Below are 14615 nucleotides of genomic sequence, written 5' to 3'. Positions count from 1 at the left end.
ACGAAGAGCTCTGGTGTCCCTTTGCTACCATGGCATTGAAATGCACTGCTACGCTAAGACCCCCTGTAACTCAGAGAAGGGACGGTGGGCTCCGAAACTTCTTCCAGCCCTTAGTCAACATGAGGGTGAGTAGATAATGAGCGAAATATCATTCTAGGGTGAACTATCCCTTTAAATAGATGTTTGAATTTTTGAAGTGTTTGAACTTTGCGCGAAATATTTTATTTTTTTAAGTCTACATTTACAGTGTAGATGGCGTGTTATTGAAGTTTGAGTAAGAATTCAGGATGACTGTCATTGTCCTATTGTCAAACTTCAGTGGTAGATTACTGCCGCTTTTTATTTCTCATGTCCATCACACATCAAGAATATTGTGTAGTTTGCTGCAGTGATGATGTAATTCTACTTAATAAAACTTGCACATTGGTAATTACATCTGTAGTTAGCATGTCATTGTCATGTCTTTTTTTTTTTTACCTTTACATTTTGCTTTGATCCCTTTCATGTAAAACACTTGTAGAGGTGTGCTATATGAATACACCTCTCATCATCTTGTATATTTTTATTTCTCAATAGCAATTTAGCCTGTCACTAAATCCTGTAGGCAATCTGGCCCATGTCAACTAGCACCGCAAAAAAGATTCTCCTTCACCTGCCAGTTTCCACAGTCTAAAACAGCAGTTTACCTTCATATTGCATTGTAAGGAAGCTGATTGTCAACAAAATTATGAAGAAATTGACTCCCAAAAGATTCATAAACGATGTCTCTTACTAAGTGAATACTTACGTTTATTGTCTGAATCACTACAAATACAAAAGATACAAAGAGGAAAAAACTAAAAAGTACAGTAAACAACATGAGTTGTTGCTTGTTTAGTTTTCCCCATTTCCACAAAGAGTTGGCAAAAGTGGTGCAATTGTGATGACAACACGACACCTTCATAGTGTGACATTCAGGAGTCAAATCCATTTGGACTTAAAGTAATCAGACACCAATCAGTTTGACAAGAATATACAGTAAAGAGACAGCTCTGCCTCAGCGTTGTTAGTGCTTTAGTCTTAACTTTGCAAATCTTGGCTGTAGTTTCCTGAGTACAGGGAAATGCAGGAAGGCGAATAGGAGAATGTTGAAGTGGAAGCTGGAATAAGAAAAAAAAAGCTTTTCTTCATGTGCAGTCCATCTTGGCTGAGCGTGAACAGTGTCATCTTATATGGAAGCCCATTTCCCCCACTTGATGAAAAAAATTATGAGATCCTAAGTCATAATTATGAGATATTAAATCGAAATTATAAGATACTAAGTCATAATTTTGAGATACTAAGTCGAAATTATGAGATAGCTAAGTCATAGAGAGAGAGAGACTATGTTTTTTAAGTGGATGATATGTGTGTGTGTACTGTGCGTTCATGTGTGACGGAGTGATTTAAAGGAGTGTTTATGGGAAATTAAGGCTGTCTGTGTGTGTGTGCGTATATACTAATATAGCAAAGAGTGTTTTAAGGCTCGTGTGTGTATACACACTAATATAGCAAGAGTGTTCTAAATTGATAACGGAAATGGGCAGGATCTATTTGTTGGGTCTACGTGGCTTCAATGTAGAGACTGTATAAAACCAACCCTAATGTCACTGAAAGAATGTCTAGAAGACAAGTTGATGAAGAAACTATTAAAGTTGGCTCAGAGATGCAGAGGCAGTCTAAGAAACTGCTCACAGTGCTGGACAGAAACCTGGGATTGTTCCTTTATTCTTCTTCGTATATTTTCTTCTATCAATAATAAATAGTGATTCCTGGCCTTCATGGACACTTTATGTTAATAGACTCTTTTCAAGACATTTGAAATGTCTCCAGACCAGAGGAGCTACAGTCTGGTGTCTACTCATTGAGGCTGTAGGACGACCAGCAAAGGTCAACTTGTGTGAGACTAAAGTTGGGATAGCTGTTGTTCCATGTAGTATTGTCACAGCATTTACAATTTTAAAAATGGTTAGGTGAAGAAAGATGAAATATTCAACTTTGATCAGGTCCAGGTGGGATTAAAAAAAAGGAAGGGGGTCATTTACTGAGGCTGCCACTGTCAGGATATGAATGTTAAAAAAAAAAAAAAAAAAAAAAAAAAATCAGTCACTCTACTCGGATGATTTTATCCATAAGAAGAACTAACCCAAATAAAAATGTCTGAAAATTCAGACAAGTGTGGGGCAAGTGAACAATATTGGTTTTGTAAGCAGACTAAGAACAAGGCTTCTAAATGAGTTGTGGGTTGATAAATTAAATGTAGAATTTAATTCCCCCACCCCACCAGGAGTACAAATTAGGACATGTCAGCTCCTGCTGCAGAGGGAAGGTCTGAAAGAACTGGTACCTATGAGGCTGTATGGAAGAGGATTAGGGACAACTGAAAACAAAAACACAAATTTATCACAATAATAATTTATTATTTAGATTCAATTAAAATGCAGTTTTCATCGCTGAGTTCTTTGGAACTATGGAAGTGAAATCAAACGTTGGGTAACATCAACATAAGTTGATCAGGCAGTTGCCTGAGTGGGTGACTTCAAACTTCTTCCTGGAGATTTTCTGGTAGAGCTGTGTAGTTTATTCAGCCCTTTCTTCAGGTAGTTGTTGCCTTTTGGGGTGTTCTCAGTACAGAACGCCAGCCTGCGAGAACAAGTGACACTTGCAAGAAAAAAACATATTCCACAGTAACATGAAAGAAAGTTTGTCACCCTCTTCATTTTCAACCCAACAGTAAATTCATATTTATGTAGGCCTATGTGCATATACTACACTCACTGGACTGAGAGCAGGCCGGCGCTGTGAGCTGGACGGTCCACATTCTTGTTTTTAGGGGTGAGGGGATGAGGGAAGCAGCTGGCCCTCACCTTTTCTGTGAAAGTGAGAAAGAGACAAATAGAGCATCAGTAAATTAAATCTATAAACATTTACCAATTACATAATTTTGGAACTGCCCAATGACTGCCCAGATTTCCTTTGAAGTAAACACAGAAGCCTAACCTGTTTTTTCTTTCTTTTTAAGAGCAGTGACAGATGTATATCATGGCATTATTATTCACTGATTAACTTGATCATCATAGTATACAACACCAATTATCAGAAAACAGTATCTTCTGACCTCTAAGTTTCTCCAAGATTACATTATACAGTAGGCCTACATACTACTGCAAATTAAGAGAAAAAAACACCTAAAAGCACATTTAAGTCCAACAAAACAAATTCCAATGCAAAGAAAATATTATGTAACATCAGCCATAACAAATGTTTAACTATTAATAAAACCAACCTCAGGTGAAGTTTGAAGTACAGACAATGTAGATGAAGACCGTTTTGTGCCTTTTGGACTTCTCAGCTGAGAGGAGCCGACCGTTCTTGATGGCAGAAGGGCATCAGGGCATCAGGGCCAGACGAGAACGAGTATTGGCTGCAGCACCTGATTGATGAGAGTGCCGGTGGGAGAAGAGAGAGTCTTGCAGCTGGCCAGGCATCATGGACGCCAGGCGGATTGTGTCAGATGGGTCACCTGTGCTGGGTTCGTCATCTGTGAAAGAAACTGTGAGGAAATGTTATGTTTGAAATATGACCTCTCATTTTCTCACCTTGGCACACAACCTCCTGCAAGTCAGCCGAGTATGTAGGCTACTTACTCTGGTCTTCCAGGGTTCAGACGGAGCACAATCCATTCACAGAGAGTTGATCAGCTCCAGCTCTGCGGGTGTGTCAGACAGCTCCACAGACATCGGTCGTGCACTGGAGAGGTTTGGTTGGGAGTGAGCCGAGACCAGACTGTAGAAAGTCGCATCAGCTTCATTGCGGCCTGGGGGTTTTCTGTAGATCACAGTTAATACAATCACATATGGCTACAATGATGCTGCAGTGACCTTATGGGGTGTTTTGAAAGGACAAAGGGAAACATTTAGTTAGCATTTGTGCGCTAAAAGATGTCTTTAAAAAAAAGTTACAGAGCAAAAAAATATGTACAGCTGACCCTAAAATCATCCTGCATAACACTGTATAGTGTTACAATATCCAGCCATTTCTTTTCCAGGACTTATTTTTCAAATGCTGGATTTGTTCTATGAAAGTAAACCTCTGATATGTTCTTCTTACATAAATGAAATTGACTTGACTTTGTTTCCCCTACAAAGAGGGCCTATTGTTCTCAAGACTTCTCAGGAAGCTGGCTTTTTACTTTGCCCTTTTTCTTGCACAATTAATGTAGAAATAAATTGGGAGTCATAGTCATAGTGGAAATCTGTTGGTGATTCTAACCTTGCACAACATGATTGCTTACCTTTTGCAGGAACCTTTCAGCACCCGGTGAATCAAGCACACCGCTTGTTCGCAGATCAGAGCGCGTGGCAGCCAAGCGACAGGAACTACAGGCGGTCTCATTGGAAACACTTGTATAAACAGACACATTAACCGGTATGTCACACAGGTGTTATTGTGTCCTTCTGTAATTGCTAAAACCATCTCTACCCAATATTATATTGTAAACATGTACTTGAGAAACTTTTTATGATTTTTGGCAAGACAAATGTCAATATCGGTCCTATCAAATTTTATATGTTTTTAAAAAGTATACCATTATATGTTGAAGTTCCCCATCACCAAATTGAGTGTAATCTTATTCCTTCCCTCATACTCTATTAATTGTTTTCTTTTTCATCACCTAGGACCAGTACAGATAAAATGGCACTGGATTCAGCCCCAAAAAAAATCCAAGTTCGTCTGTCAAACGGTGCAGGACCAGGCACAGGACCAAACGGTAATAAACATCACCCTTAACAAGGTGGCAGAAACTCCTGCACACTGCATGTTTACAGTATGGCACACCCATGCTGGGTATTATATTAGGCCTACTTCTATTTCAATGGCATTGGTGCAGAACTGAAAGATTTCATGCTACTTATCGGGGAGGACCATTACCTGGTGCTAGTTAGCAATGGAGGAAGTGCAACAGACGTGCGTCACTTTGACATTCCCATGAATCTTATTCTGTGCCCGCAACATGTGGTCAGCGGAGGCCAGCTGAAATTGAACAAATGTAGTGATCAATTCTATGTCAAACATCCTTGAACTGCATGTTGAACTTGAAAGTGTTCACATTTCTGCGTGCTTCATACACTACCAACCTGTGCCTTCAACGGGATTTGGACAGGGCCCAGACGAATGAGAAAAAACTCTCCCGACACAGTGGCCAGTTTGAAGTAGATTGTTCTCCATGGTTACGGCTTTCACGTTGTTGTTGTGATGGCTCACTGCTTTCTCCAACTGTAGCATTGCAACAATAAAAACAAGTACTTTAATATCAGAGCTTCCATCCAGATTACTCATCTGACAGCAGAAATCAGTCAATAGGAGTTGAAGAAAAGGTCCATGTGCTTTTGAATTTAAACAATGTACAGAGATGCTTGTAAATCTGTATTGCTGTGTTTTGTGGTGATACTGACCTGCTCTTTGTAGTGTTCTGCAGCCTCCGATTTAGCTGTGAGCTCTTCCTGCAGGTCCCTCTTCAGAATGTCCACCTTTTCATTTTTCTTTCTCCAGTTTCAGTATTTTCACTTGAGTTTTAAGTAATATCTGTTCTTAGCCACAGGTTTCTGAGAAATGTTATCCACTTCAAGATCCTGGATCTCCAACTGAAGAGCATCTGTCTGTTGGTGCAAAAGACAAAAGAAGAAGCTGAAGCCAATGAGAAGAGATGAAGGGGAAGAGCTTCAAGCCAGCTGGGGCAGTAACCTCCTCTTTGAGAGTGTTGAGAGTTTGCTCTTTATCAGCTACGAGTGTGTTGAGGGTAGACAACTCTGTCTGGAAAATCTGAAGTTTCTCTTCCTTAGTAGCCCTGCTGATTTCCTCCTCCAAACAGGATAGTTTTCAGTTTTCAGACATTTTGTATTACCATCTATTATGCCATAGTAAAATAATGTTAGTTTGTGCATGTTGACAAAACATTATTTTAAGAAACTGTATTAACATTTATCGTGAGAAGATATCACATTTTATGAATGCACCACACTGGATAAATTGAAAGCCACGCCGATACCTGACTGATGAAGACTCCCCTATCTTTATTCGCACACAGAAAATCACATTTGTGGACATGCAAACTGTGGCTTCCTCCACAGACAGTGAGGAGACTGTGGTGGTTGGTGATCGTGCAACTATTTCACGGGAGACTGGTAAATATTGAATGAAGGAGAGAGGTTTTTGACTTATTTAACATGCATGTTAAACTCAAACCAGGAAATGTATGTTATACCGCAGTATTGTGTGTATGACACCAATTTCTCTTAATATGACATGAAAAGCAAAAGACTAAAATTTGTGACTTACTTTTCCTTGCCAAATGGGCTTCAAGTCCATCGGCAAGATCAACACAGCCCTCACTCTCCATCACAAAGGAACCAGTTAGAATTGTGATCTAAGAGACAAGAGGAGGAATACATATAAATTGGCACAGAATTAAATGTCCATAAAGCAGAACGCATGATAAATATAAGACACAGAAAAACATCAGAGTGTTTACCGCTACATCACATTCCAACGTGTTGAGAGTGCAGCGGTCATTCATCATGTCATGGTAGGCTATACGAGTAACAAAAGCACCTGGTGAAATTACAAATCATGAAACTGAATTGGTAAATGTTGTCAATTTCTTTTTTAAAAAGTATTTATTTCTTCTTTGTCATGTACCTTTGAGATTTCTAAGTTGGGTTGATGCCGTCTCTTATGTTGTCCCAGGATAATGAAGTGCCCTTAACTGCACTGAATCTGCAGTCCCCTAATAAACAAAAACAGATGGCGATAAATGAATGAATTCTTCAAGGACAGCAATGTTGAACACCTGCCATGTTGGGGACCCACAGGTGTTTCAAACTAATTAATTACTTCTACGCCAATCAGAAACACAACTCAAATTGAAACACCTGTGTTGGTCTCCAACATGGTAGGTGTAGGACTACATTTGAAACTCACAAGAGGACACAAGAGACCACCCAACAGTGAAAGGAAGTGTTTTGACCAGAGAATGTCAGCTAAAACTGCATCTTAAATATAGCAATCAAAAGTAGGACCTACTACACAGAAATTTCAAGAAAATACACCAAACTCAAATGCTGTGAAAATCACATTCACCTGAAAAGTTTAATATGCAGTAAACACTGGCAAAACTTACTTTCCACAAAGTCTGCAATTAGTTTGAACTGGTCCTCAGCGACAGTCAGTTTTCGGTGGGACAGTTTTATGCTGACCTATAAAAGTCATTTGAAGAGTCAGTTCAACAAAGCTGCAAACGTTGATTAGGCACCTGGACTTGGAGAATTTACACTACACAGCTACTGTTATGAACAACTTACCCAGCAGAGAATACTCTGCCCCAGTTGATCGCCATCTCGGCTGACCCCATATGCACAGCTCCGCTAACTTATTTCCTGAATTTAAGGCATTTTTTGGACAAACTGATTAATCCAGGTGTGTGAGTAGTCACAATGATCAGACACACCTGGATTAATCGCAGGGCTGTTGGAGATTGAACCAACCAATCACGTCTCACGTATCGACGCATCGGGAAAGCGGCCGCACCATCATCACGTAGGTGGCAGAAAGTGACGGTCCGCCATGTTGCTCGGAGCCAGACGGCAAAACGCGCTCGAAGTTCCCGCCGGCGGAGAGAGAGGAGAGCTGTATGAGGAAACAACCCTGAGTGTGTCGAAAAACCATGGCTGGGCAGAAGAATGTGGTAAGTTACAACTCTTACTTGAGTGAAAAATCGGAAAAAACATAGTTTCTAACTGGACTGAGTTGTAAAAGCAACTTTACAAACGAGCCGGAGTGTGTTGGCATGTGTTTGGGTTTGGGAGCTGGACTCAGGCTCATGTTAGCTAACTTGAGCTGGAAAAAAAGAGAAAAAAGTCTAGCGTCAGTAGCAGCTTCTTCTGGGAGATAAGGAAACACTTCTCAAATAAATTCAGCAATGGTAAGTATATTTCTTCAGCACCATGGCTAATTGAGGTTATTATCATGCTAATGCAAGTTAAGTGAGGGAACTTGTGCATTTAAATGTATCGGCCACCGAAGTGATGTTGTGGCCACTGGCCTCGTTGTGTTGTCCCTCCTTGACTCTAATGACGGGGACTCTTCACTGTCACAGTAGATGAAGACAGTGTCTTTGTGATTAACAGAGGGAGACGATGCGGTGTGTCAGCCAGCAGCAGGCCCAGAAGCTGCTCCACAACAAGTTTGTGGTGGTGCTGGGAGACTCAAGTAAGTCACAGTTGACAAACACTTTGTCATTTAGCCTACACAGTATTTGAACAGGTATACAGAGAAAAGTTTGTAAATGGTTCCTCTTTCTCTGAAATTAATGGGCAGTTTAGTGTTAACGTGTGCATTTAGTTATTAATTTAGTGTTGTATAGTGAGCTTGAATAGAGTCTGTACAAGTCTTGTGACTTCTTGGCTGTGAACATGGGCCTGTGTGTCTCCTCCTCAGTCCAGCGATCAGTCTACAAGGACCTTGTCCTCCTCCTCCAGAAGGAGAAATATCTGTCCCTACAACAACTGAAAACAAAGGCAAGTAGATCATGACATGAATGTTTTTGTTAACTGTTGTCACCATTTCAATCTAATCGTGAAGAGCCCAGTATGACAACATCATTTGAAATTGTATTTTTTTTTTAAAGATTGTAACTTAGTCCCTCCTTTTCCCATCCTTGTTCTTGGCCATTAATTTCAGTAAAAAAAATATTCTGGTTTCTTTCTTTTCTGAACAGATGGCTTGTGTGTCCTTTTTCTTTTTTGGTTCTACCATCTCCACTGAAACATATTGTTGTGTTTTTCAGGGGGAGATGAGTTTTGAGCAGGACTGTCTGGTGGAGGGAGGCTGCCTTAACCCCCTGCACAATGGCACGCAGTACACAGAAGTCCGACAGTACCAGTCAGCCCATCACCTGATCCGCTTTTATTTTATTACAAGAGTTTTCTCTACATATATGAGGAGCATCATTGAAGACTTCCGCCATGGACTGAAACCAGACGTTGTCATTGCCAATTCGTGTGTGTGGGATATATCCAGGTGGTTAAACAAAACGACAGCCATTAATGGTGTTAACAGTGATTATCTTAAAAATGTATTTGACATTGTATTAACAATGATTATCTTGATCTTTATTTGACATAGCATAAGCAGCCACTGTACTCAACTAAGTGGTGAATATTGGCAAACTCCTAAAAAACAAACAAACTTTGTTTGTGCTTGTTGAGATCAAATTTCTTCCTCACTTGATGAAACGGCTGACAGGAGTGAGTGGATGTGGACAGTTCTCTACAACTGTAGAGCTGGTCGTTGCTCTGCATCAGGTTTCAGACACTTGATGCTTGGTTTATTTTGACATATAGAGAGCTGAAGTGGAAGCAGGAAGTAACTGTGGCCATGGGACCTCAATTCGGAAAAAATCTCCATGCAAGTGAACGGGAGTCATAGGAGTTATTTTGTGATCCGATTGAATTTTGCCATGACAAAAAACATGACCTCTACCCATTTAAAATATCGCATTTCATGCCGAGAAATCAGCAGTTTGAGATTTTTTCCGAACTGGAGGTCCCATGGCGACGTTACTTCCTGCTTCCGCTTCGGCACTCTATTTAAGAGAGGGAGCAGTTGTAGAGAAACGCTGTGTTATGTAATGTATTAAGTCGGCCTAAACCACAAGAAGCAGCTGAAGCTGTTGGTCTAACATGTCCCCCAGTGTAAAGTGTCATTTATGTTCAGATTACATCTCATTTTGATTTTTTGTGCCTAGTAATCTTTTATTTTTCTCTGATTCAAAGGTATAACTCATCCTGGCTCAATGACTACAAACAAAACCTGGACAAGTTCTTTGATGAGCTTAAATCGGTTTTGCCAGAAGAATCGCTGATTATTTGGAATGTAACCATGCCACTGGGGGAGAGGATCAAAGGAGGGTTCCTTGTCCCTGAGGTACATGGTCATCAAAAACTGTGTCATAAGTAGACATAAAGTGTTTTGGGTCAGGTTGGTGCACAGTTGTTCCTCCCTCCTTTCTTAGAATAACATTTGTTCCTGCATCAATTGTAGTGGTAGGTGACACGGAGCATTATCACTGTCCTGAGACCAACTGTCCTGTCATCACGACAGACAACAGGTTGACTCCTCACCAGGTTGAGTGTCATCACAGATTTATTAATTACAAGATTTGAATTTATTGATTGTACAAGCTGTAAATGTCCCACCAAAATGTTCTGTACTGATACATGTGAGTGTGAATTCAAACAGGTGTTTGTGCCATTCAGACTAGCGACAGACTTGACTGAGCTGCTTCATTGAGACTGTAGGAGGTTGTCTTTGAACTTTGACTTGTGTCCAGCTGCCTTGAGAGCAGTGGGATTGACCCGCTCATACAGGAAATACTAGTTTGTATTCTTATCTAATACCTGCATACAAAATAATACAGCAGAGAGGGGAGAGTAGGACGGATGCAGTGAGAGTTGATGATGGTACGTTGGCCCAGCCCTCGTCTCTAAGCACTGCGACACAAATGTGCTCCGTAAAGACTACACAAATAAACACGTTGTAACTGTAACTGATTTCTCACTGGCTTCGTTACAAATACACATGGCCAGGCGGAGGGTTAGCAAAACAGAGGAAAATCGACCAGACTTGCATGGTTCCTCTTTAATGCTCTGACCTCTCTATTTGATACAACTCAGATCCAGCACAAGGCTCCCCAGCTGCGGTACGACGTCATAGAAGGGAACTACTACAGTGGGACTTTGGCTGACATCCACGGGATGGATGTGCTGGACCTGCACTATCAGTTCCGCTTCTCCCTGCACCATCGCACAAATGACGGAGTCCACTGGAACGCCATCGCACATCGCAAGATCACCTCCCTGCTGTTGCAGCACGTTGCACAGGCCTGGGGCGTCGACATGCCCTGTCCACTGAAGGCTGTTGGTGAGGAAAAACACACACACACACACACACACATACAATACCATATGCTTCCCCTTGGAGACGGGACTTGTAGGTGAGGCAAATAGAAATGACTCTGACAACTATCATGATTGAGTTTTTTTTTTTTGGCTTTTTTCTGCCTTTATCTAACAGGACAGTGTAGATTGACAAAGAGACAGAAGGAGAATGAAATGCAGCAGTCTGGCCGCTTCACAGTTGAACTGGGTTCTGGTTACTCAAGAGTATTTGTGTCAATGTGGTATTCATCCTAGTCACTCAGTTACGGGGTCGCCCCAGACTTCATGGTCTGTTAGGGTTTTTGAATGAATGTATTTTATTGATTTTGAGGTAACACAAGTTTGTTCTTTGACAGAAAATACTGTTCCACAGCCAGCCCATGTGAATGCAACCAAGCCTGCAGGTGAGACAGCAGGGGGTGGTGGTGATGTGGTCAACAGGATTATTTCATTAAAATAGGACGAGTCAATGACAACAACCAGGAGCCACTTAACTCTTTCGCGACCACACTAATTCCTCAGCACATCCGCTCAGGACCACATGTTTTTGGCTATTTGTTTACCTTTTTCTCATGTCGAATTGAACTCTGTACATCAACTAGAAACAAACGGTTTTCACGTGGTTGAAGAGTGACTTTCCAACGTGCTCCTTGAAAAAACGGCGAGTTTTTCCCGCCGTTTCGTTCGTGAGTACGAAGTAGAATGAGAGAGCTGGGTTTCTCCAAAAACAGAGCTCCCGCTCTAGTTTCAGAGAAAAACGCACTTTTGTGTCAAGTGGCAATCCGCTCATTTTACCGGTGTGGCAAGTCTCCCAAATCATTTCTACGGCTAAATAAATATATTTGTAGGCAAATCTGGGGTGTGTGGCGGCGTGGAGTGCAGCGGTGTGGGTCTCTGGCTGCAGCGCAGCAGCTCCGTGACACTCCTGTGTGACTGGCCGGCGGTGGGTGCTCTGGGGCGGGGGCGGCCGGTCACAGCACCCGCTGCAGAGCGCCCGCTCTGCTGCACGGTGAAAACAGCCGTGATAACGGGCTTTCAGATCCGAGTCTCCAAACCAGAAACGTTTGTAACAGCACCGGAAAAAGTCGCCAGATTTGTCGTCGGTCGCTTTTGTCAAAAAAAAGTCACCAAGAGGGTTTGGAAAGTCGCCAGATTCAGCGAGAAAGTCGCAACACTGTAGCCGACAGCCGCACAGCGCTGCACACTGTCCCCAGAGCAGCATTCAAGGAGAACGATTACTCAAACAAAACCAAGATCACACAGTTTATAAAAAACATTATGTTATGAGAGTGTCTATCGTAATCTGTAAAAAAAAAAAAACGGTTTTGACGAGTTAACTCGTCGATGGTCGTGAACGTTCGGCAGGCTGTGACGAGTTTACTTGTCAATGGTCGCGAAAGAGTTAAAGCTAACAAATGCTGGCATGTGTTTGTTTGTAAAATGCAATTGTAGCATAACACAACAATTTGAATTGTGTACACTTTGTCCATCACATTGGACAACATGATTAAGTCGACTCCTCATGAATAATTAGTGAGGGTTTTAGTGAGTTTCAACAAATAATCTGGCGGTTGTTTATCAGATGATAATATTTAGAAAATCACAGTGATTGACTTCATAGTAAAAGTTTCATATTATGAAAATCCCCAGACCTAGGCTCATGGTTGTTGTTCTCAGTTGAATGAAAACTTTGTTTTGTCCATCTTTAGTTTCTTTGGGCTTTTAGTGAAATGAAATTGCAAGAGAATCAGTCTATCTATGATGTGAAGCACTCTGTGTATTCGTACTGAGAAGGGTGCTATACAAATAAAGTACTTACTTACTTACTTACTTACACTAGAAATCACATTAAAATAGTGAAACTTGTAGTCATCTGATTCTTTCTGCTTTTTCAGGAGGGCATCAAGTGCAGGGTACCAGATACCACTACTCTCCTCCTGCCGACTACTTTTTCAACATGGGTGAGGTTCAAAACACATGGTTTTGTATTGTGTTCATGTCTGTTTGTGAATGTGAATGAATTTGTGATCTATGGGCAGAATAATGTTCAGGGTGGTCAGTGACCATTGACACTAAATTGGAATATGTTCGTCCTTGAGTCCAAATGAGTGACTGTGACCTTGAACTTTGACCTCTTATCAGACATTCATAGAGCCCAGATGAATATTATTAGTGCTAAATAGGAATAAAATTCCCCAAGGTGCTTTGAGATATAACACTCGGAACCAAACATGTTTTGTGAGGTCCCTGTGACCTCTGTGCACAACAAAGTGATCAGCTCATTATTGAATCAATGAAGGAATATAGAGGTATTTTGTCCACAAGAATGAGACATAATGACACAACTCTCCTCTGATCCCTGACTCTCTCCCCTCCACCCTGCTCTGGATTTCACAGAGAGGCAGCTGCCCAGGAGAAACTACAACTACCAGGAGGAGTTCTCCAGGGACACACTCTCTCATGACTACTTGAGCTTCGAGAACCAACACCCACAGCAGGTGTGGCATGAACAGGACACTAGAGCTCACAGACCTGCCGTCACTCCACCTCCTCACCGCAGACAGAAGAATAAACATGGACATGATGGAAACGGTAAGTGGACAGTGGACAGCTCTGCTGTGGAGACGTTTGAGGCTTTTTAGTATGAATAGTTCTTATGTGTGTGTTAAGAGGGGGGGGTGTAGTCTTTGTCACTATTTAATCAGGTGAGCTTCCATATCCACTGCAGAGCATGTTGACACTTTCTGTTTTTTGTGCAGGTTTCCATTTCCAAACTCTGCACCACTATGAGCCCTACAACGAGAACCATCATCAGCAGGTGATGAGGAGCCGACGCAGCAGATATCACTATGCTCCATACACCCATCACAGGGTCAACCAATACTCACATAATGGACAGTACTACTGAGATGCATCAAATGCCCCTCGTGGGGTTATTTACTCATCTCCTGCATGAGATACAGTCAAATGTTTGTGTTCAAACTCAAACCAGGAGGAAGCAGTGAGCCTTCCACTGACGAGCTCATCCTGATTTTATGCACTTAGAGATTTATAATTTCTTATAATAGAAGTTGGCATGAAATGTATGTTCTTTTTGAAGTGTGTTTGATCCTTCTGTACATTTGCAATGTATAAAATGGTGTGTTAAATGTGAGTAAGAATTCAGGATGACTGTCATTGTCATATTCAAACTTCAGTGGTAAATTACTGCCACTTTTCATTTCTCATGTCCATCACAATATTGTGTAGTTTGCTGCAGTGATGATGTAATTCTACTTTATAAACTTGCACATTGGTAATTACATCTGTAGTTAGCATGTCATTGTCATGTCTTTTTTTACCTTTACATTTTGTCTTAATCCCTTCATGTAAAACACTTGAGTTGTGAATTCACCTCTCATCATCTTGTGTATATATTTATTTATTTCTCAATAGCAACTTATGTCACTAAACCCTGTAGGCAATCTGGCCCATGTCAGGTGGCACCACAAAAAAGATTCAGCAGCAGTGCAATATGAAGGTAAACAGCAGATTACCTTCATATTGCACTGTAAGGAAGCTGATTGTCAACAACATTATGAAGAAATGATTTCATTAATC

General features: G+C 41.2%; 1 protein-coding gene across 1 annotated transcript; it reads left to right on the top strand.

Moving 5' to 3' along the window:
* Positions 1 to 8213: 8213 nt before the first annotated feature.
* On the top strand, positions 8214 to 13923 carry LOC311001963 (PC-esterase domain-containing protein 1A-like; the record flags this gene model as incomplete). Its single annotated transcript, XM_083993142.1, has 8 exons — positions 8214 to 8286; positions 8515 to 8594; positions 8864 to 9096; positions 9852 to 10002; positions 10752 to 10998; positions 12911 to 12976; positions 13413 to 13607; positions 13775 to 13923. The coding sequence occupies 8 exons, from the start codon at positions 8214 to 8216 to the stop codon at positions 13921 to 13923; spliced, it is 1194 nt and encodes a 397-aa protein (XP_083849268.1).
* Positions 13924 to 14615: the final 692 nt, after the last annotated feature.

Source organism: Trachurus trachurus, assembly GCF_905171665.1.
Source record: "Trachurus trachurus genome assembly, chromosome: 18".
Taxonomy (NCBI): Eukaryota; Metazoa; Chordata; class Actinopteri; order Carangiformes; family Carangidae; genus Trachurus; species Trachurus trachurus.
This window is presented reverse-complemented; position numbering and strand designations above follow the sequence as displayed.